Genomic DNA, 19712 nt, shown 5'->3' with positions numbered 1-19712 from the left:
CCTGCAGCCATCAACAATGATCCCACTCCACCCCCAAGCCTTCCATGATGTGTCCGCTCCTCGCTTCCCCCGCAGCCTCTTCGCCACAGATGAGTTTAAGTTGCAGCTGCCGCCGGGACTCGTGACCCCCACCCCAAGCACATGCAGATGGCAGTGTCCCCCGCTGCCGCAACAGTGACCTCTCCTTTGCCTCCGCTCACCGGAGAACTGCTTGGGAGCCAAGGAGGCTGCTGGAGGTAAGTGGACACAGCAGGGAGGACTCTTTTCAGAACCCTCTGCTGCATGGAGAAACTGCTCGCTATCTCAGGATGGTGAACAGTTTCACGTTCAAACTCCAGAAAAAATGCTTTTCGGGAGTTTGATGAATGTCACAATTTCTACAGTACATCCCCTGGGGAGTGGAGAAATTGTGACATTTAAAGGATAATGAATATGCCCCTTAGTGCATCAGATGAAAGACGCATCATGCTTACTTCCCATCGAAATCGCAAGATGTCCAGCACTGCCATCAGCTCAGGACTGGAAGAAACCAGTGGGACCCAGATACACTCATCTACTGTTCCGAGAAGCCTGGCCAGAAGTGGTCTTCATGGAAGAATTGTGGTCAAAAAGCCATACTTTTGACGTGGAAATAAGGCCATGCGACTCAACTATGCATGAAAACATAGGAACTGGGGTGTAGAAAAATGGCAGCAGGTGCTCTGGATGGATTCAAAGGGGGGAATTCAATTGTTTGAAAAGTCGGTTGGGTGTCTGTTTTATCCTGTCTATTAGATAGGTGAAAACAGACACCCAACTGACTTTTCAAACAATTGAATACCCCCAAAATGTAAAATATTGGCTGTAACAGAAGGCTGTTTGTTTGCTGAAGGGCTGGACAGCGGTACAGTAATGAGTATCTGCAGGCACCAGTGAAGCGTGGTGGAGGTTCCATGCAAGTTTGGGGCTGCATTTCAGCAAATGGAGTTGGGGATTTGGCCAGGATTAACGGTGTCCTCAATACTGAGAAATACAGGCAGGTACTTATCCATCATGCAATACTATCAGGGAGGCGTCAGATTGGCTCCAAATTTATTCTGCAGCAGGACAACGACACCAAACATACAGCCAATGTCATTAAGAACTATCTTCAGCCTAAAGAAGAACAAGGAGTCCTGGAAGTGAAGATATGGCTCCCACAGAGCCCTGATCTCAACATCATCAAGTCTGTCTGGGATTACATGAAGAGACAGAAGGATTTCAGCAAGCCTACATCCACAGGAGATTTGTGGTTAATTCTCCAAGATGTTTGGGACAACTTCCTGGCTGAGTTTAATTTATAACAAAAACTGTGTGCAAGTGTACCTAGAAGAATTGTAGCTGTTTTGAAGGCAAAGGGTGGTCACACCAAATATTGATTTGATTTAGATTTCTCTTCTGTTCATTCACTTTGCATTTTGTTAATTGATAAAAATAAACTATTAACACTTCTAATTTTCAAAGCATTCTTACTTGGCAGCATGTATTCCACACCTGCCTAATATTAAACTAATTGCTAGTAGCAGCATAGAGAAATGGCAAAGATGTATTATCCCAGAAAAAGCTCAGCGCCATGGCGGAGGTCCCTTCACTAATGCGCACACCAGTGGCAGGCGGGGGTGATGGGGTGATTATAGGGGAGGAGATTCTGAGGGTGACCAGCACTAGAGAACTGAAGGGTTGGCATGGCCAAAGTAGTGGGCATGTGTCAACATTCATTGTGTCAACATGAGAATGTCCACATGGCCATAATGTCGACATTGACCATGTTGACAGTCATCTTGAAGACAATGATGAACTGTCTAGGTGTTAGAATGTTGACATATCATCCCTGGTGGCCCAGTGGTCATGTGACTGTCACTTCCTGTGAAGTCATCTTATGGACCGGCGTTTCGGTGAGTACATTGCCCTAACCCTAATCTCTAACACTAACCTTCATCTAGTGCCAAACCCTTACCTTCCCGTCCCGCAGACTAACCCAAACGCTAACTCTCCCATCCACAGCCTAACCATAACCTTTCCCTAGTGCCAAACCCTAACCTTCCCTTCCCGCAGACTAACCCTAACAATAACCTTCTTCTAGTGCCAAACCCTTACCTTCCCGTCCCGCAGACTAACCCAAACCCTAACTCTCCCATCCCACAGCCTAACCCTAACCTTTCCCTAGTGCCAAACCCTAACCTTCCCTTCCCGCAGACTAATCCTAACAATAACCTTCCCCTAGTGCCAAACCATAACCTTCCCATCCCACAAACTAGCCCTAATACTAACCTTCCCCTAGTGCCAAATCCTAACCTTCACTTCCCGTAGACTAACCCTAACAATAACCTTCTTCTAGTGCCAAACCCTAACCTTCCTGCCCTGCAGACTAAACCAAACCCTAACTTTTCCATCCCACAGCCTAACACTAAACCTCCCCTATTGCCAAACCCTAACCTTCCTATCCCACAAACTAACCCAAATACTATCCTTCCCTGAGTGCCAAACCCTAACGCTAACCTTCCCCTAGTGCCAAACCCTAACCTTCCCGCAGGCTATCCCTACCCCTCCCCTAGTGCCAAACCCTAACCTTCCCATCCCGCAAACTAACCCTAACACTAACCTTCCCTTAGTGTCAAACCCTAACCTTCCTTCCTGCAGACTAATCCTAACACCAACCTTCTCCTAGTGCCAAACCCTAACCCTCCCTTCCTGCAGACTAACACTAACACTAACCTTCCCCTAATGCCAAACCCTAACCTTCCTTCGTGCAGACTAACCCTAACACTAACCTTCCCCTAGTGCTAAACCCTAACTTTCCCGCAGACTAACCCTAACACTAACCTTCCCCCAGTGCCAAACCCTAACCTTCCCTTCCGCAGACTAAACCAACCCTAACTTTCCCATCCCACAGCCTAACCCTAACCTCCCCCTAGTGCCAAACCGTAACCTTCCCTTCCTGCAGACTAACCCTAACAATAACCTTCATCTAGTGCCAAACCCTAACTTTCCCACCCTGCAGACTAACCCAAACCCTAACTTTCCCATACCATAGCATAACCCTAACCTTCCCCTAGTGCCAAACCCTAACCTTCCCGTCCCACAAACTAACCCTAACACTAACTTTCCCCTAATGCCAAATCCTAACTTTCCCTTCCCGCAGACTAACCCTAACACTAACCTTCCCCTAGTGCCAAACCCTAAGCTTCCCACCCTGCAGACTAAACCAAACCCTAACTTTCCCATCCTGCAGCCTAACCCTAACCTTCCCCTAGTGCCAAACCCTAACGTTCCCTTCCTGCAGACTAATGCTAACACTAACCTTCCCCTAGTGCCAAACCCTAACCTTCCCACTAACCCTAACACTAATCTTTCGCTAGTGCCAAACCCTAACCTTCCCGTCCTGCAGACTAACCCTAACACTGACCTTCCCCTAGTGCCAAACCCTAACCTTCCCGCAGACTAACCCTAACACTAACCTTCCCCTAGTGCCAAATGCTAACTTTCCCACAGACTAACCCTAACACTAACCTTCCCCTAGTGCCAAACCCTAACCTTCCCACTAACCCTAACACTAATCTTTCGCTAGTGCCAAACCCTAACCTTCCCGTCCTGCAGACTAACCCGAACACCAACCTTCCCCTAGTGCCAAACCCTAACCTCCCGCAGACTAACCCGAACACCAACCTTTCCCTAGTGCCAAACCCTAACCTTCCCACAGACTGACCCTAAGACTGACCTTCCCCTAGTGCCAAACCCTAACCTTCCCTTCCCGCACACTAATCCTAACACTAACCTTCCCCTAGTGCCAAACGCTAACTTTCCCGTCCTGCAGACTAAACCTAACACTAACCTTCCCCTAGTGCTACACGCTATGCACAGACAGACAGTTGCCTGAATGCAGTCACAGTTTATTCCAATTGCAAAACATACATACAATAATACATTTTGCGTTCATCTCATTAATGCCACTTAGCAATCAGCAGCTGATTATCACACCAGTATTTCCCAACTTGTACAATGTTTATGTAACCCTGGTTTCTTTCATTCTCTCTCAGGTGACGGACCAGACGACCTCCCCTCCACACATCTGTTCAGATGACAGCATCGTGGGGGCGACAGGGCAGAATGGGGAGAAACTTGGGATCCCGCTGGGTAAATTCTTAAAAACAAAAAGGAAAACAAAATGAAATGATAATGTAAACATCACAGATAATCTTGCCCTTGTTTCTCGTTCCAGTTGTATAATCATAGATATTTACCTACTAAGGGTTTATAATGATGAGTTCGGCATCACATTGTTTTTAATGTTGTATAAAGGATTCTTTAGGCATCATATAGGGCAGGCCATGACTCTGACATCCAGGGTGATGGCAACCATTCTACTGCCTGAGGTGGCAACTAGAATGACACAATTCTCATCCCATAAAGGCTTGAACTTGACTCCAATCCAGGGGTGGGCAATAAGCGGCCTTCTAGTTGCTGATGAACTACACATCCAAGCATGCCCTGCCACAATGTTAGCATGTCCTTATAGCAAAACAATGGCAGGGCATGCTGGAATGTGTAGTCCCATAACAGCTGAAGGGCCACTTACTACACATCCTTCCCTGATGGCTATTGAACAAAGCTGAGCCTAGTCTGATGGGTGGTGTATAAAGCTGAGCCCGGTCTGATGGGCAGTGTATAAAGCTGAGCCCGGTCTGATGGGTGGTGCATTAAGCTGAGCCCGGTCTGACGGGCGGTGTATAAAGCTGAGCCGGGTCTGATGGGTGGTGTATAAAGCTGAGCCCGGTCTGATGGGCAGTGTATAAAGCTAAGCCCGGTCTGATGGGTGGTGCATTAAGCTGAACCTGGTCTGATGGGCGGTGTATAAAGCTGAGCCCAGTCTAATGGGTAGTGTATAAAGCTGAGCCCGGTCTGATGGGCGGTGTATAAAGCTGAGCCCGGTCTGATGGGCAGTGTATAAAGCTGAGCCCGGTCTGATGGGTGGTGCATTAAGCTGAGCCTGGTCTGATGGGCGGTGTATAAAGCTGAGCCCAGTCTGCTGGGTGGTGTATAAAGCTGAGCCCGGTCTGATGAGTGGTGTATAAAGCTGAGCCCGGTCTGATGGGTGGTGTATAAAGCTGAGCACGGTCTGATGGGTGGTGTATAAAGCTGAGCCCAGTCTGTTGGGTGCTGTATAAAGCTGAGCCCGGTCTGATGGGCGGTGTATAAAGATGAGCCCGGTCTGATAGGGAGTGTATAAAGCTGAGCCTGGTCTGATGGGCGGTGTATAAAGCTGAGCCCGGTCTGATGGGCGGTGTATAAAGCTGAGCCTGGTCTGATGGGCGGTGTATAAAGCTGAGCCCAGTCTGATGGGTGGTGTATAAAGCTGAGCCTGGTCTGATGGGCGGTGTATAAAGCTGAACTGGGTCTGATGAGCGGTGAATAAAGCTGAGCCCGGTCTGCTGGGCGGTGTATAAAGCTGAGCCCGGTCTGATGGGCGGTGTATAAAGCTGAGCCCGGTCTGATGGGTGGTGTATAAAGCTGAGCCCGGTCTGATGGGTGGTGTATAAAGCTGAGCCCGGTCTGATGGGTGGTGTATAAAGCTGAGCCTGGTCTGATGGGTGGTGTATAAAAGCCTGGTCTGATGGGTGGTGTATAAAGCTGAGCCCGGTCTGATGGGCGTTGTATAAAGCTGAGCCTGTTCTGATGGGCGGTGTATAAAGCTGAGCCCGGTCTGATGGGTGCTGTATAAAGCTGAGCCCGGTCTGATGGGTGGTGTATAAAGCTGAGCCCGGTCTGATGGGTGGTGTATAAAGCTGAGCCCGGTCTGATGGATGGTGTATAAAGCTGAGCCGGGTCTGATGGGCGGTGTATAAAGCTGAGCCGGGTCTGATGAGCGGTGTATAAAGCTGAGCCCGGTCTGATGGGCGGTGTATAAAGCTGAGCCCGGTCTGATGGGCGCTGTATTTAGCTGAGCCCGGTCTGACGGGTGGTGTATAAAGCTGAGCCCGGTCTGACGGGCGGTGTATAAAGCTGAGCCGGGTCTGATGAGCGGTGTATAAAGCTGAGCCCGGTCTGATGGGCGGTGTATAAAGCTGAGCCCGGTCTGATGGGCGCTGTATTTAGCTGAGCCCGGTCTGACGGGTGGTGTATAAAGCTGAGCCCGGTCTGACGGGTGGTGTATAAAGCTGAGCCCGGTCTGACGGGTGGTGCATTAAGCTGAGCCCGGTCTGATGGGTAGTGTATAAAGCTGAGCCCGGTCTGATGGGTAGTGTATAAAGCTGAGCCCGGTCTGATGGGTGGTGTATAAAGCTGAGCCCGGTCTGATGGGTGGTGTATAAAGCTCTACTGACACAAACTGTTCTTTTTTATTGCAGGTGATATTTGTCTTCTCCTATTCTTAGCACTAACTGTTTTCCTGATTTATCCCTAGTGGAACGTTCTGCAGTAGACAAGTACCTCCTGTATGGGCCAGGTTGACATCTCTGCAATAGCTGTCCTATGAGATGAAAGTGTCAGTAACCCTCCTGTGTTTTATTTTGTGTCGCAGGTAATGCTGAGAATCAAAGACAGGAGACAGCTGTCCGACACCAGAAGGGTTGTTCTGGGGGGAGACTCGATCTGGAGCATAAAATCAGCGAGGACAAATATATGCTCAGTGATCTCCATGCTACAATGGAACAGCACGAAGACCTAGAAAACACAGCTCACAGCTATAAGGAAGAAGTAATGGATGACCTAAAGCAAATGGAATCAGAAGACATAAAACACTCATCACAAAGGGTCACAAGTCCCACTCACCATGCAGAAGGGTATCCACTATTCAATCTAGATATAAATAAGGAAAATCAAGGCTCTTTGACCTATCAAGAACACATAATCTTCCAGCATGAGAAAAACCATGAAGACAGTGAACATATGGCAGATCCATATTCCAACAGCACTCAAGAAATAGAAAATATATGTCCTCAGCCGAATGCTTTGAATGTCCTTACAGGTGAAGTTGACAAAGAGCAGTCTGTTACATATGAAGAGAGGTCAGAAGAACGAGAAGAAGCCATAAGTCATATGAATGTCACATCACAAAGCCAAGAATTGGCTGATGATGGACAGGTCTCTGAGTTATCAATGGACATAAATGCTTCTCCAGTCACAGTGGATTATGATAATGAGTTAAATGTGTCTGACATCAATTATCCTGAGCAACATAAGAAGTTGGTTACACCAGCAAATGAAGCAGACGCCTCTCCTTATGAAGCAAGGAAGACCTGGGAAGATCTACAGGAGACAGCGATTCGTCTGGCTCTTCAGTGCGATTTAGTTGAAAAGGACAGCCAAGAATGTGAAAAGCTTGAATATGTTACAGAAATGACAGAATCCGTCCATGTGGGTCAACTGCATTTAAATTTGACAAATGATCAAGGATACTCCAGAGAAGATCTAGTGAATATGTCATTGTTGCAGGACCTACGAGAAGTGAAAGGACCTGGCATAGAAGAAGGACCCATGACAGAACAATTTTTATTATCTGAGCATAGGTCATCTGGAGAGCATTGCTCTGGGCAGGAGCACCTGGATCTGCTGATGGAAGATGAACAGATGCAAACGAAACCATCCACTGAAGAACAAGCACATGAGGAGAGCAATTTTCCGATAAATGGAGCAGAGGGAAATATACAGTGTACTAAACAAGAGAGTTCTCCCAATTTTTCAAAAATTGAAAAAACAAAGAGAAGAGTGCATTTCTCTCCAAGTACAGAGAATTTAATAAAAAAGTTAGATTATCCATCAACAGACACAGCTTTGTTAAAAGCTGACTATAAGCTAGAGGGGGCTTTGCAACAAACCAATGAATACATTGGACACCAAACAATCTCGCATTCAATCATAGATTCAAGCCAGTCACTGAACAAGAAAGGAGATGATGACTATCTTGAAGACAACAATTGCATCCAAGATAATGAACCATCGATATGTGATCCAATGAGTGCAGAAAGAGAGAATCCGTTGCAGATAGTCAGCACGGTGTGGTATGATGAAGCTGAAGTTAAAACAGAAGGAGATGACGGACTGTGTGAATCCCTTGTAGACATTGTCTACCAGAATGAGTTTGTGAATTGCCAAGTTGAGGAGACATTCATGTCAGTAACTGAAAGGTCACTGGAAAGTCATTCATATGATCTTTCTTCTTGTGAGGAAACAAATGAAAATAAAAACGAGCCAGCCAATAACACAGATGCCTCTATAAGGGATTTTGGGGTAACAGAACTCTCTGTGGAAAATGTAAATAAATCATGTAATTTCCCTGCAGAAATTAGTCATTCGGAAGACGTTTTTCTATTGGCATCACATCAAACAGCAGATGCTTGGATTTCAAATGAATCAGATTACTCATTAGAGAAAGAGAACAGTAATTCAGATCACTATGGCCTGGAAGTGTCAGATTTTTCAGATTATAGCACCAGTATAAATATAGAAGATATGGGTCTTTCAATTGACAATACAGAAATAAAGGTGGATTATTCACCACTAGAAGCTATGACAGAACCACTGATACAGAAGGTCCATAAAGAAGATACCCACGCTGAGGGTATCGTTATTAACGAGGAGCTGCTGAGAACTTGCAATGACTTATCTCAGGAGGACTGTGGATCATTTGGGGAAAATAAAGATATAGATGGATCAGCAACAGCTCAGTTAAGGTCATATGGAAATGTAGATAATTTTCAGACTGAACCATATGGCGCAGGAGAAAGTCCACTTGGAATGTTTTCATCAGAAGCAGAAGAAGATCTCCTGAAGTCTCTTCAAGAGGATGACAAATTCAAAAATTTTCAATTTCATGAAAATGGGTCACTGGGACAGCAAGTGTCCCTAGATAGCAATGACAACCATGAAGAATCTCATCAAAGAATTTATGAGTCGCTAAAAGAGCCATCAACCGAGGAGACAGATACATCAATCATTGAGAAAGCAGAAGACCTAGCATCAGAAGAAATCAGTGAAGACTTAAGTGAATTCAATGTTCCAGCTGTGAGTGATTCTGAGATGGTAACCTACACCTGTGAAGGGGAGGAACAGTTACATTATTTACCAGAAGACACGAATGGAAACCAAAATCTTTTCAGTTGCCATGAAGAGAATTTAAAACCAGAGACCAGCATATCACATGAAGATGGAAGAGAAATAGAGAATGGACACTTAGAAGAACGATCTGTTATTGCAACAGAGGCATCCCAGGAAGTTGAGCACCAGGACTTTTTAGAAGATTACAAAGCTAACTATCAGAATGATACTCAAGATACTTGCAATAAGGACAATAAAGACCATTCAGAAATATGTGAGGAATCACTTGGAGAATTAGACCAATTATCCTACAAAGAGTCTGAAATAGAAGACCTCTCTATGGATGATCAAGTGGTTGATCATCAGATAGACGTATATCACACAGACATAGATAAGAAAGTTGACGACTCCGATGGAGAGAATTTAAAACCAGAGACCAGCATATCACATGAAGATGGAAGAGAAATAGAGAATGGACACTTAGAAGAACGATCTGTTATTGCAACAGAGGCATCCCAGGAAGTTGAGCAAAAGGACTTTTTAGAAGATTACAAAGCTAACTATCAGAATGATACTCAAGATACTTGCAATAAGGACAATAAAGACCATTCAGAAATATGTGAGGAATCACTTGGAGAATTAGACCAATTATCCTACAAAGAGTCTGAAATAGAAGACCTCTCTATGGATGATCAAGTGGTTGATCATCAGATAGACGTATATCACACAGACATAGATAAGAAAGTTGACGACTCCGATGGAGACCTGTCAGCTAAAGTCAAAGAGATGGAAATTGTATCAGGGGATGAATCTATTAGCACAAGTCGTACTTGTGATCCACAAGCTGCTACAGGATCAGACAGTGGATCAGAAGTATTCGGTAGATCTCAAGATGTGCAATTAAATAACTCAGAGCAGAGCGCAACTAAAATAATGGGGGAACTAGATGTTGGATCAGAACATCAGAGCAAGCAAGATACAAAGTCAGGAGGAAGTCATCATGAGGTTACTAATTTGGATGTTTCATTTATTACAAAAGTCGATTTAGAAAATGTCCCGGGAGCTGCACTGGGTTCAGATATTGAGACTGATGAAGTCTCTGAATGCGAGGTACCATTAGATTTGTTGTCAGAAATTCAGTGTGTGCCTATCTCAGATCACACTGTATGCAAGGACCCCTCAATGATTAAAAATTTGGATCCCCCAGGAGAAAATCAATTAGCTGTTACTCTAGATGTGCCATTGGGTGGATACTCTGAAGACCAACATGCAGGTATCACCAATGAGGTGGATATTGCCTCTGAATCTGGATTTCTTGCTAAAGGCCATACTGAAAACATTGAAGATATATTGGGAAATGCGTCAGATACAAATTCTATAGCCGTAGAAATCTCTGAATCACTGGGGGTACTTGATCTGTTATCAGAAACTGAGTCTTTGACTACAACAAGTCATCCAGCAATTAACCTAGATGAGCTAGGTGAAGGAGTAAAAGATGAAATAGACATATTAGAAGGGACTGATCCCTGTCACAAAACTGTTCATTCCACAGAAGCAGATGGAGCAGATCTCTTGCTAGAGATAGCCATAGCAGGTGAACTGGTGGACACTGAGGAGAATGCTCAGGCTGTCTCTCATTTAGAGGAACTTGGATCTAGCCTTGAGCCCCATGAAGAATATGAGGATAAAGTCAAACAACATGATTCTTCATCTACGACTGTGATGACTGAGACTCCCGTAGAGGAAGATAACATTGAGTTAGGTGTCATTAGTTCCTCCAAAGAGAAGGAGATTGTTATAAAAGATCATTTTGGATCAGAGGACACAGAGCAGTCAGAAATCAAATCCTTTACAGAATTTGATCTTTTATCAGAAATCCAAACTGTGATTACAACAAGTTATCCAGCAGAAGTTGCAAGAAGTGTGCAACCTGAGTCCGATGAAATAATGGAAGCTGAAGTGGACATATTAAAAAGGGCGGAACCCTATCAGACAATGGTTCATTCTTCAAATGGCGATAAAGATAATATCTTATCAGTGGTTACCATGTCAGATGTCCCTATGGACGCTGGGGAGACTGCTCAGGCAATGTCTCATTCAGAGGAACTTGGATCCAGTCTTGGGCTTCATCAAGAATTTGAGGACAAAGTACAACATGACTCTTCATCTGCAAATGTGGTCACTGAAACTTATGTTGAGGAATCCAACTTTGGTTTGGGTACCATCAACACCATAAAAGACATTGCAATTGTTATTACAACAAATTTATTTGAGTCAGAGAATAAAGAACAATCAGAGATTAAATTATTACCAGAAGTGGATGATATCCGTCCAGAGATGAAAGAGAAAGCGGAGCAGCAGGAATCCACTAGTCACAAAACCTTTCTCATACACTCAGATCAAACTGAGCAAGGAATCACTGGACCTAGCATGAGAGAGGAGCATCTGCAAATGATACAGCCATCATCTCATACAGAGATCAGCGAAGATCAAGAGAGACCTCTAGTGGCTCAGAAGGAAATTATAGATGATCCAGCTATGCAAGAAGAGGATGATATGGATGGAGATATGGTAGGTTTCATATGTTCTTATAAGCTAGAAATATTTAACCTATTGCTGTCCATTTCAGAGCATGGTTGGACTTCCATGGAAATACACAATACCTATGCCCGTTTTTGGGTGTAAGCCTATAAATTTGAATGTATAACTATAGTATGTATATTTGAGACATTTATAGCTCAATAGTTAAAAGTGAGTGAATGATATATGAATATACAGGTGTTGTATGTTATGCCAGCGGCTGGGATCCCGGCGGCCAGCATACCGGCACTGGGATCCTGACCGCCGGCATACCAGCTGCTGGGCAAGCACAAATGAGCCCCTTGTGGGCTCGCTGCGCTCGCCACGCTGCGGGCACGGTGGCGCGCTACGCTATGCTATTTATTCTCCCTCAAGGGCGGGCCTGTACCGCCAAGAGGGAGAATAGGTGTCGGTATGCCGGGTGTCGGGAATCCGGCGCCGGTATACTGAGCTCAGGGATCCCAACAGCCAGCATACTGAATACCACCCAAATATACCACTGTGCAATTTTAATGTATCATTAAAGTGGACTCACCAGCTGCACACAATGAAGGCAGCTATTACTTGGTCTAAACAAATATTCAGCCTATCAATCCACTGAGAAAAAGTGACAGCACTGAGTTATAAGAGACTGTGATGTCACCAATCCCTAGTGAGCTGGCCGGCTGCACATTGGTTCAACTCGTAAAATGGCAGCGATTTACATACATAGCGCAATTCAGCATTCTGCACTTTGATAAATAGAAATGCGCAAGGGCTGACCAAAGTGCTTTGAAATGAGTAAATGTAAAGTGCAGAGATGCAACAACAAAAGACAAGCTCAGAGAGGGACTGGAACGTTGTATAACAAGTGCCAGAGACAGAAGTGAACGTATATGAGGGCTGAATGCTCCGTATATTTAGCCCATTTGAAGGCCACAATAATTTGTGAGCTACACAATATATTCCACAAGTAATTTTCCAATAGAACGACTGAGTGGAATGGTGTACGGTATTGTTATCTTTGCCTATAACCTAACATATGTTAACAAGCATCTCTGTTTTCAGCTCCCTCACAATATGCTGGATGTAAGCGCACAGAGGAGCCGAGTGCAGCTGAGAAGAAAGACCTCCATTCGCCGGCGGCAGGGACAGCCCCAGGTTGTGCCTGAGCTTGAGCCGGCCGTGCCACCAAGGCCAAGCTTCAGACCGCTCTCAATGGGAGTGTCGATGTTTCCTCCAGGGGCATTGCCAATATTTTCACCGACTCCAACCAAGACGCCACATGCTACAGAGGAACATGTGGAAGAGAAGCCGGCTACTGAGGACCTCACTGTGAAGCCAAAGAAAGTGATACCAAAGCATGCTGGGTAATGACTAGCGACAGGCATGATGGGTGCTAAGGGGGAGCTCAGCATTTCCGACCCATAGCACATTTACTGTCAGGGAGCACAGAGGCACCCCACTTACACTCATACCCAGAGTCAGTGAGCCACCTTCTCCCAGAGATGATATAGCAATTGTGACCCCATCTGGCTACAAGCTGGTACTACACTCCATCAGTATTTGGCTTCCTGCATATACTCAGGCCGGTCACACACACAATTATGGCATTTGTGCTGATATTGCAGCGAGCTTGTCTCCAAAATAAGCAACCAATGATAATTTAGATGGATAGGATCATTGTCAGGTGTATTGGGAATAGTATTCAGAATATGGCTGCTATCAGCCCTTGAGTATAGTAATCAGTGATATCAGGTGCTTTGGGGACCTGCTGCAGCCCTTATACACTAACTGTTATTATTATTATTATTATTATTATTATATTTCCAAGGGTTCCATAGTGCTGTATAAAGGTAATAGAACGCACAGCAAATTACAGAAGTACAAACCAATACAAACAATTGACATAGCTACATAATTACAGTGGGCAGTGATATAATTATGTAGAGAATGCAATGGGATGAGGGCCCTGCTCACAAGAGCTTACCATCTAGACAGTGTATGGGGGGGGGGGGGGGGGGGCACAATAAGCAGAAGAGATCAGAGTAGGGGAAAAGGGGAGTTCCTGAAGATAAACCATACTTACCTACTCTCCCGGAATGCCGGGAGACTCCCAAATCTAATGTGATGCCCCCGGACACCCAGAAAAGGAGGAAAATCTCCTGGTGACCACCTGCTGAAATGGGCGATCCAGGCAGCCTGATGAGTTCATGGTCCGCAGGGGCAGATGCTTTCAGTGGCTTTTTTCCCTCACACATTGCTCAGTGACTGACTTGTCCCCTGTCCGTCACATATTTACCCCCATCCCCCCCTCACTTTTTCTTTGATTTCATCATTTTATGTCTCTCTCAATGCCTTTTTGTTCTGATGTCGCCCAGTTCCGTGGCGGGATGTAAAGTGTCCATTTTTCGTGGTGAAAGTAGCTCTGCTCATTTCCTCTAATTCACAACAGGCTCGAAAACTGCCCAATCTCCACCCACTGCGGCTCATTAACATATCAACAATCTAATTTTTACATTGATGCACAAAATCAAAGAGATATTCCACACTGTGGGCCTGATTCTGAGTGGGAGGCAAGTGGGAATGTGGACGGATCTCATGGATTTCAGCATACATGCTTCCAAGTAAGAGATCGGCGACTTTCATGCGCTGGATCAGACAATGACGCACTGACACGTGTGGTATAGTTTGTAGACATTCATCATGCAGACACTGATGAAATGTCAACATGATTAGAATGTCGACAAAACGTCCCTGGTGGTCTATCCCTGGCAGTGGTGCAAGTAGAAATTTTTTCTTAGTGGTACTGATAGTGAAAATGGGCGTGGTCATGTGTCATGAGTGGCATGGTCACACAAAATTAGGGGAGTGGCTACATGACAATAGTGGCATGGCTACATTATGCCACACACCGTAATGCCACTTAAACATTATGTCAAACACCATAATGCCCATTACACATTATGCCAGACACTGTAACACCCATTACACATTATGCCACACACCGTAATGCCCATTACACATTATGGCACACACTGTAATGCCTCTTACATATTATACCACACACTGTAACACCCATTACACATTATGCCACACAACATAATGCCCATTACACATTATGCCACACACCGTAATGCCTCTTACATATTATACCACACACTGTAACACTCATTACACATTATGCCACACAACATAATGCCCATTACACATTATGACACACAATTTAATGCCCATTACACATTATGCCAGACACTGTAACACCCATTACACATTATGTCACACAATGTAATGCCCATTACACATTATGCCACACACTGTAATGCCTCTTACATATTATACCACACACCGTAATGCCTATTATATATTATGCCACACACAGTGATGCCACTAACACCATTTTACAAAAATGCCCTTATAAATTATGCCCAAGCGGTGGGCTGGTGGTACTGAGTACCACCACCATATTTCTTAATGGTACTCCGTACCACACTGCTTTCAGCACTGATCCCTGGTGGTCTACCTGGTCCGGTGGAGGGGGGACGGAGTCTGGTGGCTCTAGCAGTGTCTTCTGCGCCTGACTCAGTACGAGGCCTTATATACGGAACACTCTAATCCACCCCTGTTCAGTCAGCTCCGTCACAGCGAGCAGAACCGTGGTCCTATCGCAATCCGCTCTAACCTGGTTAAGGCCTGGTATGTAAGTGACCCCTGATATCTTACACCACCCTATCCATGGAGACAGCCGAGGTCTTAGATACAGCTAAATAAGTTACTGACCACTGTAATGTGACCAGAGCTGATCTCACATCTTACTGCCCTGTGACCAACACCGAGAAACTAAACTTCTCCAATTGCAATGATTATTGTGAAACTCCCTGAGCTCATTCCAGCTAGCATCTTACTTGGGGAAGCCCTCATAGGGCCTGAGGCACAAGTCAGTGTACACAGGAGACGGCTCCTCACCCCCAGCTCCCTGTCCCATGTGCCCTCAAAGGGTATATCTGCCGGTCGTACTTACACTGATGGACAATCTGTTCTCTCCCCCTTCTCTGTAAATTAGTTTCGGGATGCCGAGTCCCCAGATGATGCAGGAGTTACAGGCACGTCTCAAGAAGAAGAAACCAAAGGAGTGAGCGGAGGGGAGGACGCTGGATCCAGAGTGTGAATGGGGAATGTTTGTGTAAATAAGAAATAATAAAGATTGACTGTATAAATGACGATAATACTACTCTGTGTCCACATCCATGAATACTAATGAAGCATCAATATCAAGAATGTAAAAAACTCCACACAGAGGAGTCAGCCATTTTAATCATCAACCCCAAAATGGCTGCCAGTACTGCGTGCATATTTTAGGTACCCTTATATAGTAAACTTTATTGGATTTACACTTGAACGACAAGACCCAGGCCCGGATATAATGACGCCCAAGTTCGTCGGTCGTGTGAACTCAGTGTTTTTTTTAAAGGGGCAATCACTTAAAAGGCATGGTAATGCGCAGTGTGTTTATATACTGCTGCTCAGTACCACTCCCTCTGTGTGCTGGGTGTAATCCTCAGTTTGTGTGTATATACAGCTGCTCAGTACCACTCCCCCTGTGTGCTGAGTGTAATGTTCAGTGTGTGTATATACAGCTGCTCAGTACCACTCCCCCTGTGTGCTGAGTGTAATGCTCAGTGTGTGTATATACAGCTGCACAGTACTACTCTCCCTGTGTGCCGGGTGTAGCGCTCAGTGTGTAAATATACAGCTGTTCAGTACCACTCCCCCTGTGTGCTGGGTGTAATCCTCAGTGTGTGTATATACAGCTGCTCAGCACCACTCCCACTGTGTGCTGGGTGTAATGCTCAGTGTGTATATACAGATGCTCAGTACCACTCCCCCTGTGTGCCAGGTGTAATGCTCAGTGTGTATATGCAGCTTCTCAGTACCATTCCCCTGTGTGCCGGGTGTAACGTTCAGTGTGTGTATATACAGTTGCTCAGTACCACTCCTCCTGTGTGCCGGGTGTAATGCTCAGTGTTTGTATACAGCTGCACAGTACCACTCCCCCTGTGTGCCGGGTGTAATGCTCAGTGTGTATATACAGCTGCTCAGTACCACTCCCCCTGTGTGCCGAGTGTAACGCTCAGTGTGTATATATACAGCTGCACAGTACTACTCCCCCTGTGTACTGCTTGTAACGCTCAGTATGTGTAGACAGCTGCTCAGTACCACTCCCCCTGTGTGCTGGGTGTAACGCTCAGTGGCCCTCATTCCGAGTTGTTCGCTCGTTATTTTTTTTCGCTACGGAGCGATTAGTCGCAAACTGCGCATGCGCAATGTTCGCAGTGCGCCTGCGCCAAGTAAATTTGCACAAAAGTTTGGTATTTTACTCACGGCCTAACAAGGTTATTTCATCGTTCTGCTGATCGTAGTGTGATTGACAGGAAGTGGGTGTTTCTGGGCGGAAACTGGACGTTTTATGGGAGTGTGCAGAAAAACGCAGGCGTTTCAGGGAAAAACGCGGTAGTGTCTGGAGAAAAGGGGGAGTGGCTGGGCGAACGCTGGGTGTGTTTGTGACGTCAAACCAGGAACGAAAAGGACTGAACTGATCGCAGTGTAGGAGTAAGTCTCGAGCTACTCAGAAACTGCTAAGAATTTTCTATTCGCAGTTCTGCTAATCTTTCGTTCGCAATTCTGCAAAGCTAAGATACACTCCCAGTAGGCGGCGGCTTAGCATGTGCAATGCTGCTAAAAGCAGCTAGCGAGCGAACAACTCGGAATGAGGGCCAGTGTATGTATATACAGCTGTTCAGTACCACTCCCCCTGTGTGCTGGGTGTAATCCTCAGTGTGTGTATATACAGCTGCACAGTACCACTCCCCCTGTGTGCTGGATGTAACGCTCAGTGTGTGTATATACAGATGCACAGTCCCGCATCAATGGTAGCTACACCCTTGTATATAACACATGTAACTGTGACAGGGAATGTGGCCCCTCTCTGCTCTGGACCCCATAGCAGCTGCTCTGCCATACCCTCCAACTATACCTTTTTACCAGGTACAGTACCTTTTTTTATAGTCTGTACCGATTTTTGACTCTTCAGACTTCCATTGAAAGTATAGAAAAAGGGTTGTGGCCATGCCCACTTTACCGTGGCCACACCCCCTTTCCTAATTTGTACCATTTTTTCTGTGTAAAATGTTGGAGGGTATGCACTCCCTGCACCTATGGTAGCTACGCCCCTGTATATAACACATGTAACTGTGACAGGGGAGGTGGCCCCTCTCAGCTCTGGACCCCATAGCAGCTGCACTCCCTGCACCTATGGTAGCTATACCCTGTATATAACACATGTACCTGTAACAGGGAAGGTGGCCCCTCTCAGCTCTGGGCCCCATGGCAGCTGCACTCCCTGCACCTATGGTAGCTACACCCTGTATATAACACATGTAACTGTGACAGGGAAGGTGGCCCCTCTCAGCTCTGGGCCCCATAGCAGCTGCACTCCCTGCCCCTATGGTAGCTACACCCTTGTATATAATATAACACATGTAACTGTGACAGGGAAGGTGGCTCATCTCAGCTCTGGGCCAATAGCAGCTGCACTCCCTGTACCTATGGTAGCTACACCCTTGTGTATAACACATGTAACTGTGACAGGGAAGGTGGCTCCTCTCAGCTCTGGGCCCCATAGCAGCTGCACTCCCTGCACCTATGGTAGCTACACCCTGTATATAACACATGTAACTGTGACAGGGAAGGTGGCCCCTCTCAGCTCTGGGCCCCATAGCAGCTGCACTGCCTGCACCTATGGTAGCTACACCCTGTATATAACACATGTAACTGTGACAGGGAAGGTGGCCCCTCAGCTCTGGGCCCCATAGCAGCTCCACTCCCTGCACCTATGGTAGCTACGCCCTTGTATATAACACATGTAACTGTGACAGGGAAGGTGGCCCCTCTCAGCTCTGGGCCCATAGCAGCTGCACTCCCTGCATCTATAGTAGCTACGCCCTGTATATAACACATGTAACTATGACAGGGAAGGTGGCCCCTCTCAGCTCTGGACCCCATAGCAGCTGCACTCCCTGCACCTATGGTAGCTACGCCCTTGTATATAACACATGTAACTGTGACAGGGAAGGTGGCCCCTCTCAGCTCTCGGCCCCATAGCAGCTGCACTCCCTGCATCTATGGTAGCCATACCCTTGTATATGACACATGTAACTTTGACATGGAAGGTGGCCCCTCTCAGCTCTGGGCCCCATAGCAGCAGCACTCCCTGCACCTATAGTAGCCATACCCTTGTATATAACACATGTAACTGTGACCGGGAAGGTGTCCCCTCTCAGCTCTGGGCCCCATAGCAGCTGCACTCCCTGCATCTATGGTAGCTACACCCTGTATATAACACATGTAACTGTGACAGGGAAGGTGGCCCCTCTCAGCTCTGGGCCCAATAGCAACTGAGCTCCCTGCACCTATGGTAGCTATGGGGCCCAGAGCTGAGAAGGGCCTACCTTTCCTGTCAGAGTTACACGTGTTATACAAGGCATATAATTACCTAATGCATACTTGCCTACCATCCCGGAAGCTGCGGGAGACTCCTGATATTTAGGGCAGTCCTCTGCAGCCCCAGATAGGTATGTGGTGTGGTTCTCCCACATACTGAGGATAAAAGCAGACAAAATACAGTGATAATGTGAAGGGGTGGGTCTAAAAGATGGGAAAAACATAGTTTAGAACCATTCCCTTAAGCTTCACACGTCAGATGCATACGCACGCCACTCAAGCACACTTATCTTAGTAAATAAAGACACAACAACCGTAATTGGCGTGAAAGGGGTCAGCTTTTATTTTGACTGAGAGGGAGGCCTATAAATACTAAAACTAAAATGCAGACTTCCCTCTCTAACTAAGGTGGCGGGGAGAAGAACGGTTAAGCATGATAAAGAACTTAATAAGGGTAATCCAAAATTATATGACTAAATAGAGCAATAAACATGTGTGTGTGAGGGGGCCTTCTGCCCCAGATGTTCCGGGATTGGCCTCCTGCCTCCATCCCGAGCAATAAAAACATATGTGTGAGGGGGCCTTCTGCCCCCAGATGTTCT

At 46.1% G+C, this 19712-nt stretch overlaps 1 protein-coding gene across 1 annotated transcript in view; it reads left to right on the top strand.

Annotated features, from left to right (window-relative positions):
• Window positions 1–15830, top strand: part of APOBR (apolipoprotein B receptor) — a 37382-nt gene extending 21552 nt beyond the window's left edge. The window contains exons 3-6 of the mRNA XM_063935328.1: window positions 4056–4152; window positions 6536–11622; window positions 12679–12980; window positions 15674–15830. Of these exons, the coding sequence (XP_063791398.1) occupies window positions 4056–4152; window positions 6536–11622; window positions 12679–12980; window positions 15674–15746 (5559 nt within the window). The 3' untranslated portion in view covers window positions 15747–15830. The remainder of the gene's footprint in view (window positions 1–4055; window positions 4153–6535; window positions 11623–12678; window positions 12981–15673) is intronic.
• Window positions 15831–19712: the final 3882 nt, after the last annotated feature.

Source organism: Pseudophryne corroboree, chromosome 7 (genome assembly GCF_028390025.1).
Source record: "Pseudophryne corroboree isolate aPseCor3 chromosome 7, aPseCor3.hap2, whole genome shotgun sequence".
Taxonomy (NCBI): domain Eukaryota; kingdom Metazoa; phylum Chordata; class Amphibia; order Anura; family Myobatrachidae; genus Pseudophryne; species Pseudophryne corroboree.
Note: the sequence above shows the minus strand (reverse complement) of the source record. Positions and strands in the feature narration are given on the sequence as shown.